At 38.6% G+C, this 21,740-nt stretch overlaps 1 protein-coding gene across 1 annotated transcript; it reads left to right on the forward strand.

The window, feature by feature from the left end:
- Window positions 1-505: 505 nt before the first annotated feature.
- Window positions 506-20,598, forward strand: dtx2 (deltex 2, E3 ubiquitin ligase). The gene is given in 10 exon segments (XM_056745708.1): window positions 506-1,453; window positions 2,796-3,209; window positions 3,212-3,383; window positions 7,488-7,546; window positions 11,333-11,470; window positions 13,570-13,637; window positions 13,888-14,049; window positions 17,089-17,250; window positions 17,500-17,589; window positions 19,288-20,598. Coding segments are annotated over 10 exon segments (1,842 nt in total). The 5' UTR covers window positions 506-1,131; the 3' UTR covers window positions 19,543-20,598.
- Window positions 20,599-21,740: the final 1,142 nt, after the last annotated feature.

The raw sequence follows: 21,740 nt of genomic DNA on the forward strand, positions 1-21,740 counted from the left end.
TGTGTATTAAGCATTTCTTATTTAATACTATTTGAATTATTTAGAAACATATTATCCTTTTATATATATTCTCTTTAAGATGCAGTACTGTAATCAGAATAACACAGTGAACGATGTATGTTTCTTAATCCTCAGATAATCATTAGCACCATCTGCTGGGCTGATGCCTGAATTAAACTGCACATTAGCAGAGTGTAATACTTGCAGTTTAGCGTTGTGCCACACTTGTAATAACTGTTCCTATAGCAGTAATTATACATAAATATAATTGAACGAAATATTCTATTTGTTATCTTTTAATTCTGTAACTATATTCTGTGCTTTTAACGTTCATATTTCACGAGTGTATGCATTTTGATCAAAATTAATAGTTTAGAAATATAAGCGCACGGAGTAGTGTAGAAAGGACTTTTATTTTGTAAATATCACAGGCATTTAAACAAGACCTTTATTTTGCCAATTCGCTATTTCAAAATAAACGACCCGTACCAGGCAAACACTGGCTTTAAAATACACGTTTTAAGTGATTCGTGGATGTGTTTGTTTTACAAATAAAATAAGTAACGTGTAGTATCCTAATTTAGTTTACACGTTGAAAGTTTGATTAAAATCAAAACATTGATCGTTTTCGTGTCTGGCTTCACACCGTTTTCTGTGTGTATCTATGGGAATCCACCAACGACGCACTCGCACTCACAAACAGCAGGAGAAGAAGTAACCATGGCATAAACCAGTGCGTACCTATAAAAGCACATCGATCAGTATGTTTTTATTCACAACCTGACTGCTGCTTTTAATTCTGTAGTGACAAATGATTAAAGTGTCGGTTGAAGAGCGCGGTAGCCGTTGACTGAGCCACTGAATGGCGAAGAGAAGCGCGAGACTAAGCGGCTAAGCTGAAGCTGCGCTTCCTACAGCAGATGATGATACGACGTCAGTGTATTTCCGCTCATATCTGCGGCTAAACAAACATGTCGTACTAAGTAAAAGGCGGATTTAAGCAAACAACTCTATTAAATCAAGGATACGACCGGTTAGCAGAGTGTAAATCAAGGGAAACTGAAGCGCTGCTGCGTGTTTACGTTAGCTGGGCCAAATAATCGCACTTTGAGACTCTTCTGACGGATAAATATGGCCACAGGCTCTAGTTTCGCGAACGGATCGAGAAACGGACCGTCGTTCACAGCATCAACACCGTCATCTTCCACATCAGGAGTACCGGGACAGGCTCAGCCTATGGTTGCGGTTTGGGAATGGCTGGATGATCTGGGCTTATGGAGGCCCTACACCGGACAGGTGAGCTGTTATATCGAGCGTTGTCTCCAGCATCAGCAACACAGAGGAACATCGACAGGCAGCAGCAGCAGCAGCATCTCTCTGGGACAGGCAGACCCCAGCCTGGCCGCGTACATCATAGACATTCCCAACCTCCAGCAGTTCAGACAGGACACGGGTGAGTGGGATCAGATTTATCAAATACAGCACTGATATACTTACCATAGTACTGATAGGTTAAACCCAAAAACATTGACGAAAGTTGCCCACATAATAAAACACTCAAGAGATTACAATTATCTTTATTTTCTCATCTTTGACACAAGGAAGTGAACATCTTGTGGAATGGAAAATCTTGTTAACAAAGTCCTGTAATCAGTTATGATAATATATTTTAGTATGCGGTTTATCATAGTATACCACAGTATTTTTTTCATATGAGTGTCTATCGTCTCACTGAAATAAGCATAGTTCAACCATGCTATTTGTAGGAAAACTATTGGTAATACAAATGGTAGTCAAACTACCAGAAACGTGAATACTGTACATCTACCATACTCAAACCTTGGTTGATTTTTCCATGGGCTCAATTTGTTCATCAATAAATTTAAGATAAAGCATAAAAATTATACAGTATACAGTACTTATACGTTTTTTATCGTATGTAATAAAATAAAATTCCATTAAGTTCAGTTATTATTTTTTTTACAGTAAATGTAAATTGAAAGACACATCATACCTAAAACATAAGTACCACAAACAAATTTTCCCCACAGAAATACTAAATTATAGTTAATTATGGAACAATTCCTGGATGCATTATTTTATTAGTGTAGTATAAGGTTATACTGCATTATTTACCGCAGCTTATCCATTTGTTTTAGTTAATACTACTGAATACTAGTAATTGTATTCCATTTTAGCGGTAATTGTAATTGTCAAGTAATTGTAATGTATTATACTGTATTGCAATTTTTATTCCTGCTTATGGTCACATTTTTGACTGGTGTATTAGAAGTGAAAATCTTTTGTAATAGAGTGTGCAGAAGCGACACTTGTTTATTGACGTTTAAGCTAAAGAAAATCTGCTTAAAGTCTACAGGATTCAAGAGGCATACTATTTATGTGGGTTAAAAATATTATTTATTTGGTGTAAATGTGTAGTAGTTGTGTTTTGTCCCTGATAACAGGTTTTTAATGGGTCATCTAACTCTCTGGGTAAAGTTGGGCCGTGCTGCTGCGGCACACTATATGTTTGGTCTGTTAGGTGGAGATTAGACTTGTTTTTGGTTATGTTTGAAGGACTTTCAACACCTGCTGTCTCTGTGGAAAAGAACAGGAAAGAGGTGATGAAAATATCAGGAAATAAGCTATCAGATTCCGACAGGATGGGCAGGATATTCAGTGAATGAGACATGTTTATTTACCAGGAGACAGCAGTTGTTATGGTTGCATCACTGTGTAAATGCTCTTTTACACCTGATCGTTTCCAAATCACTCAACATTTGTTCTTTTTATAGGAAAGATGCGCTCCGTCCGCCGAAGCCTCTTCCCACAGTCCTCTGCACTGGGCAGTGGTGTTCTCTGGGAATGGGCCAATGATGAAGGAGGATGGACGGTGTACGAGATACGAACATCCATTTTACTGGAGCACAGCTACCAGGCGGGTCAGGGAATAGCTGACCTGAGCTCGCATGGCTACAACTACATTGTGGACCTCACCGCTCTAGAGCAGGTCAACAAGACGTCCAGTTACAGACGGCGCGTCAGGCGGCAGGGCAGCGTGCCGTACCCTCTCGCTTCAGGGTCGGTTATTCATACGGGCCCGGCCTGTACCTGTCAACAGTGCATGAGCAATAGCAGCGCTGCTGGACCCATGCCGAGCCGATCGCGGCACTCCTTCTCTGCGGGCCAGATCAACCGGCCCAACATACAGACCCAACACGGAAGACTTCCCGGAGCAGCCCCGCTTCAGTCTATTCGCCCTACCCTAGGAGACCTCTCTCAGTAGGGAATATGGTATGGAACGCTCCGTGGCACGCCTCAACATCTATGGTACACGCTCCAGCACCCCCACAGGGTTTTGGACATCATGCAAATGGCTTAAGGTGAGATCTATTCAAAACGATGGTTCTGCCATCTACTTCGAGCTACTTTTATTAGTTAAAATCCAATAAATTCAATGACTTTGCACAAGCGAGGAAGTCATCCCGCAGAGAGCAGTTTAAAAATACACAACCGGCTCTTTGTCATGATCAGGAAAGATGACGTTTAACCCCACAGAAATTTGAATGACTGCAAAGGTCCCGAGGTTTAATTACAGATTCTCCTTCCCGTCATTGTGTCTTTCGCCTTGTGTACGTTGTAGTAACCCCTCAGTCATTCATATATGGTTTTAGTAGTAAAGGCCTGGTTTAGCACATGTGGATAGAAGCATGGAAGGGGAAGAACCCGTGGTTCTATTGTTCTTCTCTGATCCGGGAAATGCCTTTTTTTGACCCTTCATCTTAAGTGTCAGCACACAGGCAGCACACACACAACAGAGATTGCTCTTATATAAAGCGTCTTGGCTGAAATCGAAACCAAAATATAGGTCACAGGTCGAAAACAATTATACACGCCTGCTAAGCAACGGTAACAACACAAGAGTTATTATTGAGTATTTGGTTTCACAATTAGGTTTATTGACTTAAAGGATAGTTTACCCAAAAATAAAAAAAAATCTGTCATGTAATTATCCTTAGTTGTTACAAACTCAAGAGTTTTTCCTGGCTCAAAATGAGGGCGGAGGTGGTGCCATCCTGACCTTGTACGCACACGAGGCCTACCGTACCTTTAGGTGGCTTAACCAAAGTGACTTTGAGTTTACATATTAAAAGTTCTAATAAAATTTGATAAAAATGACCATTAGAAGTTATATAAAACATACTTGTATTCAACCAAATAGAAATGATTTTCATAATCAAATAACGCTTTTTTTATCATTTTCAACTACCTTTTCAGCCCACAATAGCCAACTGAATTAACCAGTCTTTCTAAATGAGCAAAGCTCATTCAGATCTTGCATTCTCTGTGGTTCACAGTACTCTGTGGTATTCACTAGTGACTGAAAAGTTCAATAGTCTAAATGCATCTGTTCATATGAGTCATTCGTGTACGATTCGTTCTGCACACAATTTGCGTTCATATTGGCGAACTCGCTGTTTACAGTATACGCTGATTCATGGATCCAACTGCACAGCTAAAGACATTACAAGGATGTACGTCATGTTAATTAAGAAAATAAAAAAATTAAACGTACTTTGATGCAAAACAAACAGCCGTGAAACACAAAAAAATCAGGCTGGCTCTTGTTCTGGAACTCTTTTTGCTCCTCAGTGTGCTGATAAAGAAACAACGCCTCTACTGTGGCGTAATGTCGCAACTGCAGTTACAAATGACAGTTGGTTAAATGCACGCAGCAATTCTTGTGAAGACTCTCTATATAATTTTGCAGAGAGCATGAGGCGGCACGACATTTGACGGAGGCGTCCGCCTCCAATTTCTCTATGCAGGAAAACCCCTGAAACTTGTATGTTGAACTTCTGTTGAACACAGAGAAAGATATTTGGAAGAATATTAATCAAGCACTCTTGACTATTATAGTATGGAAATATCTAACATGTTTGTCAATGATGCCCCAGAACTGTTTGGTTACAAACATTCTTTAAAATATCTTCTCTTGTGGTTAACAGATAACGTCTGCAGAGTGGCCATTTTTGGTATACATTTTTTATTTAACACATTACTCCATGATAGTGTTAATTTCGTTAACAAAAATAATGACGAAAAATATTCATCAAAGACTATTTTCCCAGGATGAAGGCAAGACGTTGACGAGACGAAAAGTAAGGTCATTAAACAACAACTAAAACTTTATCAGTGCGCAATATCGTTGACGAAAAATATGAGACTAAAATGTAGCTTTAAAAGTAAAAACTAACCCAAAACCTCTTTTTATTCTTTGTTGATAAAAGGAAGATAAATATTACGCAATATTGGCAAAATACCCATTTTAACTATTATACAGCATGACGAAAATGTGACTGCAGTTTCGTTATTGACTGACAAGAACGAAAATGCATAGACATTTAGTCGACTAAACTGGATTAAACAAAAACCTGACAAGGATGACCAAATATGATAAAAACTAAAAAGTGTATTCGTTGTGGGACTAAAACTAAAATAAAATATAGCTGACAAAATTAACACTACACTATGACTTCTTTTCAAAACCAATGGACACCCACACATCAGTTCTGAGAGCTCGAATCTTTCTTAGGTTTTTCACCATGCTCTCGCTTCCACTTACTTTTGGCCGTCTGTATATGACATGATTTAAAAAAATGTTTTGATAGTAGCGTTATCACTAGCTATACACTATCAAAAACAAAGTATTTTGATAGTTACATGTATCTATATTTTTGCACAGCCCTAACAAAAATGTTGTTACCGTATGTTCTAACTTATTTGACAAAGTTTTTTTCCAGAACAATTAGAACTTTTTCCCCTCAAAATTATTTAAGTTGTTTTATTAATTGTTGCTTGATTAAGTGGGTCTTAATTATTAACATAAAGATATTTCTTAAAAAATATTGTTCAGCTTATTCAAGGGAATCATATAAATCTGGGATGGCATGAGGATTTGTAAAGAGCATTTTTATATTTGGATGAACTAATTCTTTAAGACCAGTGAAAATAGAACAAAGTATAGCAAATTTGAAAAGTAAAATGAAAACATTTTACGTTAGGTCCTTTGCCTGTCCTCGCCCTGCCTGCATCTCCAACACCCCTACCTCTCTGCCCTCTGCCTCTCTCTCTTCCTCTCCCTCTTACTACCTGTGTTAAGTCCTCTGATTGACTCCGTGATGATGAGAAAAACATCTGCTAAGACTTTAACGGTTAGATTAAACGCCTTTAGCATTAGTAAGCCGTTTCAATAGGCTGTAAATTACGAACAAAGTTTCCGTGCCAAAAAATGCTATGCAAAATAAGCGAATAAATCACTGACACAATGTTAAACAAGTAACAATAATATTCACTATAACGATTAGAGTAAATTATGAATTTAGTCAATAAAATTAATTTATTTATCTTTGTAAATAAACCTCGTCACTTGACTTGCAAAGGTTACTCTCTGCTGTCTCAGCTGACGACATCTCTGTCCTGTGTCCGTAACTTCAGTCTGTTGTACGCCTGTGAGACGTAGATTGCAATTATCAACACCACCGATAATGGTCGATATCATTTACGGGACCCTTTTGTCCTGTGACGGCAACCGTAGCTTCTCTAATGGGAGGGAGAGGGGGGTATCAGAGCTGTAGATTGCAATTTCCTACATCGCCAATAGTGGCCTCTGAAACTTACACACAGAACCTTTAAAAGGATAGTTCATTCAAAAATGAAATTTTGTTATCATTTACTCACACTCATGTTATTTCATACCTGTATGAATGACTTTGTTCCGATAAACACACAGAACGATATTTGGAAGAATGTGAGTAATTTTCAGTTCTGGGACATCATTGACTGCCATAGTGGGAAGAATTAAATGGTAGTCAAAGGTGCACAAGAAATCTTTGTTTTCCGAAATTCTTCAAAATATCTCCTTATGTGTTCAACAGAACAAAAAAACACAATATATTTTATCCTACTATGGTAGTGGATGATGTCCTAGAACTGAACATTGCTAACATTCTTCCAAATATCTTTCTCTGTGTTCATCGGAACAAAGAAATGTATACAGGTTTGCAACAAGCCGAGGGTGAGTAAATAATGACAGATTTTCTATTTTTGGGTGAACTATCCCTTTGTTCTATTGTTTTGCTTCGTTGACTAAATGGCTGAAATTTCAGTACTTCCCTAAAATTTGTATGCACCTTAGTTATTTGCATCTCAGTTTTTTTCATCTTAGTTATTTGCATCTCAGTTTAAAAAAGCGTAGCGTCAGTTACACCAGGTCAGCTTTACAAAGGCTGGGGATTTTCCTCAGGAAAGCACCTTGCTTTCTGTTTTCTCAGTTTCATATCATATTCACCCTGTATTCATAACAGCTAAACATGAGACAACTTCACATGAAAATGACTCTTGTCATGGCCCTGCAGGTCAGCGTCGAATGCTGTTCTTAAACCAGCGTTTGTAGGACTTAAGTGTCTGTGTTTCTGTTTTCACAGTGTTCCCACCGTTCCTCTGCAGCTGAACGGATCCAGCAGCATGAGCGCTGCCCTGGCAGGTACAGCACTCACCCGTCACCCATAAACATACGAGAAGAACTCTCCGTCTATCTAGACCTATTGCTTATTTTAGAAAGGTGTTCAATACTTTAGAAGCTGCTGAAGCATTTCTTGCGAGTGTCAGTATGAACCACAAGCAAATTTCCCAGAGTTACAAAGGTCGGTGTGTCACACACAATTTTTTTTCGACTTTGATGTGCAGGGTTTTGGTTTTTGTTCTCCAGCGTTGGCTGCTTGTCACACATCGGTTTACGACACCAGCGGTTTTAATGAGTCATCATTTTGTTGGTTTTGAGTCAGCGTGTGTTGCAAGAACTCGCCTTTCAACAAGTTTCGGGTAAATGGTCTGTGTCTGGGGGACGTTGGATACGTGTTGTTCTAGTAGCTGACAGCTGGAGTGGTGAGACAAGCGAGACAGTTTGTGAACTGTCAGAAAGATCTGGGAAGAAGTGACATTTATAATGTTGTTTTCATTAGGTGGGAAGCTTTTGGGTTTTGAGGAAAGTGAGGTATGCCAAGATGATGCAACTGTAGGATTTACAGTGGAAATTGTACTCATGCGATTCAAACTGTGAAGAGTCAAAAAGAGTATTCCAAAGAAACATTATGTCATGGAGTACTTTACTCTGATTGGTCTTCTGCGTCACCAAACACTTGGGCTGTCAAACGATTAACCGAATGCAAATTAAAAGTTTTTTGCATAATATATGTCACCATGGACCACAAACCCAGTCTTAAGTAGCATGGCAACATTTTTAGCACAAGCCAAAGATACATGTATGGGTTATAACGATTGATTTTTATTTTATGCCAAAAACATTAGGATATTAAGTAAAGATCATGTTCCATAAAGATATTTTGTAAACTCCTACTGTAAATACATAAAAACTTTAGTGAGTAATATTTAGGACTTCATTTGGACAACTTTAAAGGTGATTTTCTCTATATTTTGATTTCTTTGCACTCTCAGATCCCAGATTTTCAAATAGTTGTATCTCGCTGAAATATAGTCCTATCCTAACAATGGAAAGCTAATTAATTCAGCTTTCAGATCATGTAAAATCTCAATTTCGAAAAGTTGACTCTTATGCCTGGTTTTGTTGTCCAGGGTCACATATGTGTGTACTGTGTATAATAAAATATATATACATTAGGGCTGAAACGATTCCTCAAGTAATTCGAAAACAAAAAATCATAGATGCAATTTTTTTTCCAAGTAGGAGATAATATAAACATTTTGTCAACACCCTTAACAGTACCGGTGGTTTACAAGTCCATGCTACTAGGAGGATTAAAGCTGGAGTAAGCAAAGAAAAGAATGAACAAAAAGTTGTTTTTTTGACAGACATACAGAGTTATTGGTTAAATAAATATAGTCAAATAAATGCGGAAAAGTTCAGATTTGAGCTGTTTTTTGAAACTTGTGAAGGATGCTGCAGTTCGGATGGAGGCTGGTAGTTCATTCTAACAAAGGGGAACCAAATAAGTAAAGGTTTCGGCATTCGATTTGGTGACTCGCTGTGATGGAAAATAGGCATCGCTAATTTTCAGACCGAAGATGACGGGAAGGGATGTAGACCTGGACCACTGAGTTAAGGTAGATGGGCAAATTTGCCGTTATCGTTCTGAAGGCCTGTGTCAGAGATTTGAACTTGATGCGGGCGGCAACTGGCAGCCAGGGTAGTGAAATCAGGAGGGGTGTTACCTGGTTCTTTTAAGCTGATTGAAAACTAGACGTGCAGCTGCATTCTGGATCATTTGAAAGGGCTTGACTGCATTGGTTGGAATGCCGGCCAGTAGAGAATTGCAGTAGTCCAGTCTTAAAATGACCAGAGCTTGGACTAGCCGCTGAGATGCATGCTCCGACAGATACGGCCTGATTTTCCTGATGTTGTAGAGCACATACCTGCAAGTTCGAGAGGTTGCTGCGATGTGGGAGTTGAATTTAAGCTGGTCATCGAACATCACCCCCAGGTACCTCACAGACTTGGTGGGTGTTTTAGTTGAGGATCCGAGCTGAATAGTAAGGTTCAATGGATGGCGGGGCCAGTATAACAAGGAGTTCTTTCTTCAAGAGGTTGAGTTGTAGGTTATTTTCTTTTATCAAAAAAGAGATTATTTTATCCAAGAAGAGACGTCCAGAAGGCAGACAGAGACCTGGGGGAGAGATGGTGGGGTCATCTGGGTGAAAAGATAAATAAAGCTGCTTGTCATCTGCATAAAAATGGAAAGAGAACCCATGTGCCCTACTTATTGGACCCAGGAAGGTGGTGTATATAGAAAAGAGGAGAGGAGCAAGAACTGATCCCTGAAGAACTCCAAATGTCAGCTGATGAGATCTGGATGTCTTGCCTCTCCATAACACCTTAAAGGATCTGCCTGTGAGATGTTTGTCGGACCAGTTGAGTGCATTTCCAGAGATGCCCAGTTTGGAGAGAGTGGACGGCAGAATCTGGTGTTTCACAGTGTCAAATGCAGCAGAGAGATCAAGCATATTAAGGACAGATGACAAGGACATAGCCCTTGCCTGCCGTAGGTTTTCAAAGACAGACAGGAGAGCGGTCTCATTAGAATGTCCTTTCTTGAAGCCAGATTGCTGACTGTCCAGAAGTTCATGCTGTAAAAGATGGGCAGAGAGTTGGTTAAATCCTAGGGTTGGCTGATGTCTACCAAATTGGCATCAGATTCGCCTACAGTGAAACATCGGGATGGACGATGACATCGGGAGGATAGGCCAGTGTAGGCTGTGTGTGTGATAGTCAACTTCGCGGGTCACGTGTCAGGGATGTTTCCCGCTGCCATTGCGGACACAAACATTACAGGTCGTCATTGACAAGTTTACACACACACAATGTGAGAGCATTACTACGATTCACTGTTTGCATTCACTTTCTACGTCCGTCTCGCGCACACACGCTTCGCGCAGCTTCCAAATCATACTCCACTGCGGATAATCATTAATGGACGAGCTCGACACATGCACAGAATGTCATACTGTGGAGTCGGCTGTCAAAATTTGTCTTGGGAATGTTCTGTACGCGGACGGGATGTACAGACAACCACGGACCCTCCTGATGACAAAAATTGCATCAAGGAGGGGAATCATGATGCCGGCGCAACATCGCGATGGCTATCAGCCATCAGCGATGGACGATATCATCGTATATCCGCCCAACCCTATTAAATACTACCCTTTCAAGGGCCTTGTAAAGGAAAGGCAGGAATGAGATTGGTCTGAAGTTGTTGATCACTGAGGGGTCGAGTGTTGGTTTCCCTTAACCCATTCCATGGACATTGCACACAAAAATGCAAAACTGTTGCCCGTATTTCATGTGCACAATGTTTAAGCAAGACATATTTTGATTGGTTGTTTTTCATGTTAGTCAGACCGTCTCTTCAAGTATAAGTGGGTTGTTCTTGGCCAGTATAAGATGCGAAGTGAAGACTTAATGCGAATAGACACGCATCTCCGACTGTCTCCAACTGCGTTTTGACCAATCTCATATTATTGCATGCCATTTACATTTATATGTAGCGCTGCACACGCGCGATCAGATCACCTGAGACAGGTGTCAGCCACAGGTACACAGAGTTTACAGCAATAGACGGATGTTTTGTCAATGACACTGTTTCCTCTGGAGCTGATGTAGAAGTGAGTAGGACCCTAAACTTCTCTTGACCTCATCAGAGCATGCTCCACATGTGGTTGGCCTCTCCACTCTTGGCTCATTTCTCTCCCTTTCCTCCATCCCCCCCTCCCGCATGTCTCCACATGGCCGTTCCAGGCATGGCTTCCATTTTGATGTCAGCCGCAGGACTGGGAGTTCGCTTCATGACAGCCCCCTTCTCCCAGCGTGGCTCCAGCAATCCCACCAAAGCTCAGCCCAGCTCCGTTAAGAGGGCAAAGAGGCAGTCCAGGACAGGTAGTTAAGCACCACGAACCTACGCCCCCTGCTGGCCTGCAACCGTTACTGCTGCTCGCTTTTTTGTTGCTTTGCTATTTCATTTGACTTTGTTTGGAATGTGGTTTTTATTTGCTGCTGTCCATGGCTTGCGTCAGTCATCACGTTTCTGTTTGTGTCATCATGTTCTCCTCTCATCTTCCTGGTCACTGAATGAATGCATGGATCAGGATAATGTAGGTCTATAGCTTGACACCTGCCTGCTCACCTGCCGGGGGTGTTTTATGTTTTTGTAACTCTAACCCTCCATTACCCGTTTTGTTTGTCTTTTTTTATGTTCTCTTTACTGGTGAAGGCAGATCTTGGGTTCAGACTGACACTCACAAGCAATCTCACTCTACTGCTTTATATCAGCCTATACTAAAAACATTCTAAACACATTTTTGTATTCAAGCAGTGTTGTCCGATCACTTTAAAAACACTAACACTAAGATTTTAACAGCGAGTGTGTTTATATGTACAATAAAAGCCAGATGAGCATCGCCTAATAATAATAAAAACTTAAAGCTACAATCCGTAAAATTTTTTGAGCAAGTAAAGAAACTGTATCCTCATCTTACCTTGATTAACAATAGAAAGCTTATAATAATAATGATTTATAATTTAATCTGTAAAATTTAACATGAAATGTGAATTGTGTGTAAAATAATGCAATTCTTGTTTCAAACTGAGATGGAGATAGAAGCGCAAAAAGTTACGGATTGTAACTTAACAGATACACCTTCAGATCAAATGTTTTTCAAAATAACAAGAAACCGGTGGTGAGTGTAGTTGTAAAACTTGAGTCAGAAACTTATATTTCAATAGCAGATAAAGGCAGTACTACTGTGCAAAGTGTTGCTCGTTAGGCTAGTGAACTTTTTTTAGTAGCCAAAATAATTTAATATTGTTATGTTTTGTTATTAAGTATACAATATAAACACATTTTATGAAAACAATAAGCCACTAAATGTGTGGCATTTTATTTAAAACAATATTATTGGGAATAAGGGGGGCGGATAAGGGGCATCCTGTCCAGGGTTGCCAGATCTGCGTTACAAAACTAGCCCTATTGTCAATCAAAATTTGCCCCAATCTAGCCCAACAAGCCCATTCCTAATTCCGACACACAATATGCCACTATTATACCTAAAATACAAATTTTACAGACCATGTTATGCATAAGGCTTTTTTTCAGTCACTGGATTGACGTTTTTATAAATAATTCATCCTGTACAAGATCACCATAGCTGTTCGTTTTTAACTCGCAGAATAAAAACAACCTGCAGGAATTCTGTGAGAAAACTGTGGAATTGGCAACCCTGGTCCTGTCTCTTTACCACCCCAACTACCATAAAATCACTGTTATGCAGAAATAAATATCTGGATGACCTCATGGCATCAAAATATCAGAGACTGTTATGGCATTTATATGCAAAGTCTATTCTGGTATGGAATCAAGCAGATATGTAGGTGAGCCAATGTAACCATTCATAATCACTTCCTGATGACAGAAAACCTTTAAAGCGATTACAAATGACCTCAAATGCTGTCAGCTTATTAAGTATAATCAGTGAAGGATCAGGCATGTAAACGCACTCGTTAAATCAGACTAGGAAATCTGAAGATTAATAACATTAGATAATTGATTGTTGATCCCAGGAAATATAGCGGGGGGGGGGGGGGGTGATGACAAAGCATGCACAGCAGCTTCCTAGAAAAGCATATTTTCATAATTTATTCGATCATCTGGAAACCACGACAAACAAATATACTCTAGAAATCTTTGCTGGGAAGTAAACAAACCTACTGTTTTATGTAAATTAACTGCACTAAATGTTGTACAGTTGATTTTTCCTTATTAAATTTGCACAATTTAAAATTTCCTCTATATATATATATATATATATAATTTTGTATTGCAATAATAGTGAATACTTCTAGAATGCTTAGTGTAAATATTTATCTAAGAGTATGAATATTATAAATGAAAGTTAATCTGAATTGCACAATTTGTCTGAATTTTACATTTTGTTACACAAGTTTATGTGGGCTACGGTGTGTTTTGTGTGTGTCTTCAGTTCCGTCTCAGAAACCAGAAGAAGTCATTAAGAAATATATGGAGAATGTGCCTCATGTCCCGGATGAGGTATGTGTGCAGACTCCATCTATACTTTTTCACCCACACGTCAAAAGAAAAAGATGCGATCTTCTGTTTTATGAGTGTAACGGTCAGATGCATTCATGTAAAGAAAACTAGCTTTTTCTCCATGCAAAATATATTCAAATTGTGAACATGTGACCTGGACATGTTTTTCATCAGTGTTTGCTGTGGTTGTGTGGGTACGCTTTGGAATGCATTTTTCTGGATGTCTGACGTGCCGCTTTGTGATTTTCAGGACTGTATTATTTGTATGGAGCGCTTGTCTTGTCCGTCTGGTTACGAGATCCCTGTCGAGTGTTCTCAGTCTCTTCAGCCCAATACCGTGGGAAAGTTTACGAAGTGTGCTCACACCTTTCACATGCTCTGCATGCTGGCCATGTACAACAACGGTACCAAGGTGCGTCATACCAGTCAAATAACACTTTTCTTGTAATTGTATATGGATGTTTTATACTTTGAGCACTGTGCATTGTAGATGCTGATCATAACAAAATGACATGGACTAAGTAAGGAAAAAAATATTAGCCCCCTTGGTAAATATAAGCAAATAATGCTGTAAAAACAAACCTGCGTTGTTACTCATTTTGATCTTTTATTTTAAAAGAATACCCAATATTTAATTGAAGTAAAACAACTGAAAGTGGGAGAATATCACATTATGTAAAAAAATGTTTTCTGTAATACACTCTGGCCACATTATTAGACCTCCAGAAATTCTTACGAGTAAAATATCTCAAGTATATTCCCATTGATATTTACGTTTCTTGAGCATACCAAGGTGACTAGGTTGACCAATCATCACTTGTTGCAGAGGAAAATAAATATTAAGTAATACAAAAGCCAAAATCCCCCTAATCTTTCATCACAATGGATGAAACCAAAGAATAGTTCTGATGTTCAGCTAAAGATTGTTGGTCCACACAAAATAGAAAGAAGCTTTACGGAAATAGTTCAAACCGTACAAATTCTCCTGTCGAACATCAATGATCAAGAAGTTTTAATCGATTGGAGATTTCGCAAAATTTGCCTGATAGAGAATGTGTGTCTATATTGTCTTAATGCACAGTGAGGAGATCGTATGAGTGGCCAAAGACTCTTCAAGGATCACAGATGGAAAACTGCAGTAATCATTAGAATTTTGGGGTCAGAAAGCATTTAATATAAATTAGGGAGAACTGCACCTACACTGTTTGGAACACTGTTAAAGAAAAAAATCTTCTGCTCTTATGCAAAAACCAACTCCACCATATTCATTTGCCATTCTGGAACTTCAACCAGGACTGGGGACTATGGAAATATGAAATAAAAAAAGAGTTTTTCGCCAGCAAGAACACAAAAATGTGTTTGGTGCAAACAGGGATAAAGAATGCCCCATGTCCACAGTTAAATATATATGCATCTTCATTGTTTTGGACCTACTTTTATAACAGAGGTTGTGGACATCTTCAGATACATGGCGTCATGGATTATATCAAATACTAACAGATTAAAAAAATCTAAACCCGACATGCTCTGCTGGAAATATTATAATGGGTAGTGGTTAGATCTCCATCAACACACTGGTTTAAAACAAATGTCAAAATCAACAAAACAATGCCTCACTGAGCACAAAATCAAGGTCCTGCCATAGTCATCCCACTTCTCTGACCTGAACCCTCAACTCCAGTCCTCAGGCCCCCCCTGACAGAATACTTTGGATGTCTCCGTATTGAACACCTGAAGAAGTTAATGAGATAATGAAGTGATGATTGATTCAATAATGATGAACAGGTGATGTTAACAAACACAATCCCTTGAATAAAAACCATAATAGTGTTGAGCTTTCTTTAACTGTGGCTCTTACCCTTGATTTATTATGTTAAATTTTTTGCTAGCTGAAATAGTTTGTTTCTGAAGCATATTTATAAGAGCCTGACAAAAGACAAAATTATTTCGTCCTGGTATTGGTTATAGCTGTGAAAATGTTGGTTGATTTTTGGTGTGTAACGATATTTGTCAGACTTAAATCCCCCTTATTTGTATCTGTCTTATAACAATTTAAGAAGGTTACATTCCGACAATTTTGTCTTTTGTATGGCTATTCAGAAACACACTATAACAGCTGATATAAAAAATAAATCAAGGGTAAGAGCCCCACTAAAGGAAACATTATTATGGTTTTTGAACTTACTTATGATGTTTTCTTCAGCGATTAACATCACCTGTTCATCATTATTGATCAATCATCACTTCATTATCTCATTAACTTGTTCAGGTGTTCAATAGGGAGACATCCAAAGTATTCTGTCAGGGGGGGCCTGAGGACTGGAGTTGAGAACCACTGCAGAAAATGAGTAGGATGAACTGATGAAGAGAGAGCACCAACTTTGGAAGGAACTGGAGAAATGATGTATGGAAGAATAGTATAAGATTACTTGTCATCTATTCTTCAACCTCATCAGACGTTATAAGAGAAGCCTCTGATCTGTTTTTCTTGCAAATGGAGGTAGCAAAAGGAGTGAAATGAAGGGGGCCTAATAATTGTGGCCAGAGTGTATTGGAGAATAATATGTGATTTCCCCCAACTTTCAATTGTTTTACTTCAATGAGTCATTGGATTTTTGTGAATTTTCTAAAATGAAAGATCAAAAAGAGAAACCATGCAGATACACTTTTACACCATTTTTTTGCTCATATTTACCAAGGGAGCTAATATTTTGATGCCAAATTCTATTGTATATATGCAATATTTTCCTCTTACGTTGAATTTGTTTTTTCTTTCTACTTGGAGTATTAGTTTTTCCATTTAAAAATGCTGGGTTTTGAGATTAAATCTGTTTTGGATTTAAAAAGGTTGGGGACTCCTGTTTTTAATAAACACAAGTTTGACAAGTAGTCCAGATATTTTAAAGCCATTTGACATATCTAGAACTTCAATAGACTTAAAGAGATTAAACATTTTAGTCATCTTTATACATCTGCCCGGTTAACCGAAAATATATATCACGTGATTTCTGCACAATTTTTGAGTGAAGTACGGTAAAATGCTGCTCCTTCCGAAAGCAAGAGGGTGCTCTTGTGCAGAAACTCCAAATACGCACTGCAGAAGAAGACCATAACACAAGTAGTTCTAGGAAATGCCTAAAGACATGTTTTATCACTGTTCCTCAAGCCTCCTCAGGTATATTCATGATAATAAAGTATATTTATAATGATCATGTTTGACAGGTGTTGCTTCTTAAAATGAATCTCATAAGCGACTCAAACTCGCACTGCTTTTAGATCGAGCAGCATTTCCTACTGATCCCAGAGCCGTGCTTCACAGACAAGCTAAGCATCAATAAAATAATCGAAACCTTGCATTATCGCAGCCAACTCCGTTTCAGCCGGATTAAGTGGTAACTGTGATTAACTGGGCACATGTCTAGTCATCTTATTGCATGTTGTCACACTGTAGGACGGAAGTTTGCAGTGCCCCTCGTGCAAGACAATCTACGGTGAGAAGACCGGGACCCAACCGAAGGGCAAGATGGAAATCTACAGTATACCTCAGGCTTTGCCTGGACACCCGGACTGCAGCACTATACAAATCATCTACAATATCCCACCCGGACTACAGGTCCGACTTAAAGCAAAGCTGTACTGTTTTATATGTGCTGTTATAATAATATTTTTAAGAGGCAAATAAATGCACAAGCATATGTTCTTCAGTCGCATTCATTAAGCAGTCTGACATCAGTTTGGCGTGTGCTGGGGGCTGTAAGTCAAAGCAGTGTCTTATGACGCATTATTGACTCATTTCTTTGTGTGAACTTGTGTTGTCATTTCTCCGTCAGTTCTGAGAATAATGCAGTCTGTTTTTTTGCAGGGTCCTGAGCATCCAAACCCTGGACAGCCATACACATGCAGAGGATTCCCTCGATTCTGTTTCCTTCCCGACAACGACAAAGGCAGAAAGGTATAAATATGGAACAGATTCATGCAGCGTTCATTTGTTACACTATTGATTTCGCCGGCCGCTTTCACAGCTTACAGGAATAGCTCACCCTAAAACAGCTATGCTGTCGTCATTTACCAACCCTCACATTGTTACCAACCTGTATGACTGTATTTCCTTTGCAGGACATAAAAGGAGACATGTTTGAAAATTTCAGCGCAATAACAATGAATAGAGACTTAAGCGTTCGAGCTTGAAATAAAACGTAAAAGCTCCATATTGGCGTCATAAAAGTTGTCAATATGACTTGTGCGCTGTATTCCATCGAGTTCTTAAGTGTTATAGGTTTTTGTGTGAGGAATTCACTGATAATCTTCCCCTCCAATGAGCTGTTAACTGCTGCGAGCAGATTATTAGCCAGTCGAGAAGCAGATCAGTCAGATTCGTGAACGGAGGAAAGAAAATCATATGGGTTTGGTCTTAAAAAAGAAAATTATCTTATAATTGATTCACCTTCGTACCATCCCAGATTATGTTCATAGTTTTAAATTAAAATATCTGTCTCTATGTCAAAGAAAACAAACAAAAAGAACATAAATCCGTCATAGAAGTAATCCAACGAATCCTCTGGGTTAATCTTTTGAAGCAAAACAATACAATTTATATTTTAATCTTATTCAGCGAAATTGAAAAAAAACCCCTCAATATCACTGAATTTTAACTTTAAATATCATTGGTTCTTGCATGTCTCTTTATGGAATAATTTACGATAACTAGTCAGGAGACGTTCAAGAACCAGTAAGATTTGAAAACTTAGTCTTCAGATGAATTCATAAGTGACTCATTATTTTTTAGAGATTTTTCATTTTGGAGTAAACTATTCCTTTAGATAACATTATATCGTGTTGACCTTTTTTGTTGTTTTGGTTTTTATGCTACCATTCTTACATCACCACCACCTTACTACTCCTGGTCCTACAGTATCTTTTATTTGGAGCTAACTTCTGTGCGTCCGCATCGACATTAGCATCCAGCATAATGTAGCGTGTTTGTTCCCTGCATTTTTGGCAAATGTTTACAGTTATTTAGGCTTTCATGTTAAAAGCTTTAAACAAATTGCATCTCCTTCAGAACTTTGCTTTTAACTGAAATTCTTAGACATTCTTCACTTGCGTCACCTTGTATTTATTTGAAACAAAAAATGAATGTTTCCGTTCATGGCAAGGTCAACTTTATCGACAGCGCTTGTGACATAATGTCTTATATTGATATCAACAGGTGCGTTTACAGAGGGGCAATTACAACAGAGGGACAAAAGAACAGTTTTACAACTCGCATAAATTCAGTCAACTCTTGTTCATTATTTTATCTCTCGAGAAAAATATCAAGCTTTATATTTACGCTTTGAAACTCGGCTGTTTTCTGTGGTACTCTTCATAATAAGTGTGTTATTTTATCACCACGTAACATTTCTGGCTACGCTATACCTCCTTAAGCTGCCAAACCCTCGAGCATTCAGCATGTGGGTCTGTGTGGGTTTTAACACCACAAAATGTCTCCTTCTGCAGTCCAATAACAGCAGGAATGCAGTATATGTTGGATTACAACCCTGTTCATGCTCGGAATTTGATGTGTGTTTTTGTTGATTTCGGCACATTGCTCTCGCCTGTATATCAATCTTTGTTTACTTGAAATCATCTCCATGGTAACTGTCTACAGGTGCTGGAGCTTCTGAAAGTGGCGTGGACACGGCGCCTTATCTTCACCGTGGGCACCTCCAGCACCACGGGGGAACCGGACACCGTGATATGGAACGAGATCCACCACAAGACGGAGATGATGTCCAACGTCTCCGGTCACGGCTATCCGGATCCCAACTACCTGGACAATGTGCTCTCTGAACTGGCTTCGCAGGGCGTGACGGAGGATTGCCTTAAACGAGACAGTCAAGGAGCTCAAGGTTCGGGGATGTGAACATACTTCAACCTTCGACAAACTTGATTAAAAGGGAAACTAGTGTTATGCCGTTCAGCGGAGGTTTTCGGTGTCTGTCGTGTGGGCAATGAATGCAGTCATGACATATCCCTCATTCATTTCTCACTGTACGGTTGGGTCTGGAGTGTTCACGAAGACATCGGGACACGGGCTTTGTGGTCATTTTAACCCATGCCGTATGGTGAGTCAGCTGCAGCTGGCTTGTGGTGTTGGAAGAGGTCGTGCCGTGTCTGTGTTCTGGGGATAACGGCTCGTGTTGGTGGTGTAGACCGTTGAGGACGGCCGAGTCCCGAGGGTGACGTCTCGTCTGTCATGTGCATCTCAACACACGATTCACTTCTGGATAGATGTCCTTCCTGATTGAATAAATGACAGCAACTGTGACTGTGGTCATGATACTATTACTGGGGATCTGGCACATAAAAAAGCAGTTGCTTATAAAGGTATAGACTTTTTATTGCACATTAATGCAAATCATAAATCTTTACTAGTACTGTAAAATGAACTGATTCAGAAATGAAAGGCACTTTTACAGAATCTGCATCTTTGATTCATATTGTTTTACAGGTGTGATAGATTTCCCTGCTGCTATTGTTTGTTTTAAATAAAAGATTTCAAAATTTTTGAATTCAGTTACATCCACCTATTTGGTTTACTATTGGAACGATTCCTTTTAGTTTTTCTTTGTAACCCGTGTGGTGAATGAGTTATGTCTAATTTTTAAAAAAGCAAGTCTTCGAATATTCGCCAACACTATGGAGTTGTAATGTAATGCTGTGGTAATTCTTGTTTAAATCACAGTTTTAGATCTTGAAATTAGGTGTAGAAGTGCAATTCCACAGCATTCTTATTGAGTTGCAGTAATAGATGCCACGGTGACAATCAGCAGTGACATTGAGCTCCATTATTCACGAGTCTGGAGACATTCTTTCGTCTCATTCCACAATAAGGGATATTTGAGTTATACAATGTATGCAACTGTACATAGAAATATATATTCAACTTCTAATCAGCAATAAACATTAACAAACTCCATATGATTCTTCTGTTTCTGTCTTCTGACTTATGAGACCATACCTGTGAAATGGTGAACTCATCAGCCCTTTTACTTGTAATCAAATTCTGTATGTTGCATAAAGTCTATAAAGAAAATTAAGACTTTTAGCATGTTTTAAATGAGTTCAATTTATTTATATAGTGCTTTTCACAATGCGCACTGTTCAAAAGCAGCTTTACAGCAGCAAATAAAAAAAACAGAAAAACACAGAAAGGTAAAACACAGCACAGTGCATGGTGTTTATAGACAAATCAAGATCATTCTTGTAAATAATATCTAATAAATGAATGCAGCCTCCCGGTGAGCAAGCCAACACTGCACTGAAATTAAATCAGCAGACATCTCCTAACTGCTATGCATTTTTTTAATGTAGAAAACAATATATCACAAAGATTCCTATTGTAAAAAAGTAGTCTAAACAGTTTTAGACTTTTTTTCAACTTTTATTTTATTTAATTAGACTTAAATTAGACCATATACTAGGCATTTTCATCTTATCATCTTTTTCTCTCTGGTTCAAATGTGACCTTGACCAAATAGATTTATTCACCAATAAACAGCTCGTCCCCATTCAATTAAATAAACGACAAGTTAAAATATCAGTTGGCTATCATAAAACAATTACATAAATTTGATCTACAGCTACAATCCAAAATTTGTTGAAAAGCTTGATTCATAAAAGGCCCTGCAGATGTAAATCCCTTATAAAACAAGACCATGTCCACATAGTGAGAAGGCACTAATAAATAACTGGATATGAGGAGAATATTTAAGACGCATCATTTCTGAGAGATAATTCAAAAATGTTCCCACAAATCTCACATTAGTGCTAGATGATAATATCAAAATATGATCTTCCAGCTGGTTTAATATAGCATGCATGCAGTTTTCTTCCAGCAGAGGACAGTGTTGCGCCGTTCAACTGCATCACAGTAGGTGCCTCATACAGACAAACACTTCTCTGACCTGAACAGTGTGATTCAATTTTAAAACACTCCCACAAACATAACAGATTTCTAGAACCGCCACAAAGTAATGTTTCAAATTAGAAAAGTAAATAAAATAAACTTAAATAAGTATAACGCATCTCCGCGAGGTCAAGAATCCTTTTAAGCTTCTT

This window comes from Triplophysa dalaica, chromosome 4, assembly GCF_015846415.1.
Source record: "Triplophysa dalaica isolate WHDGS20190420 chromosome 4, ASM1584641v1, whole genome shotgun sequence".
Lineage (NCBI taxonomy): Eukaryota > Metazoa > Chordata > Actinopteri > Cypriniformes > Nemacheilidae > Triplophysa > Triplophysa dalaica.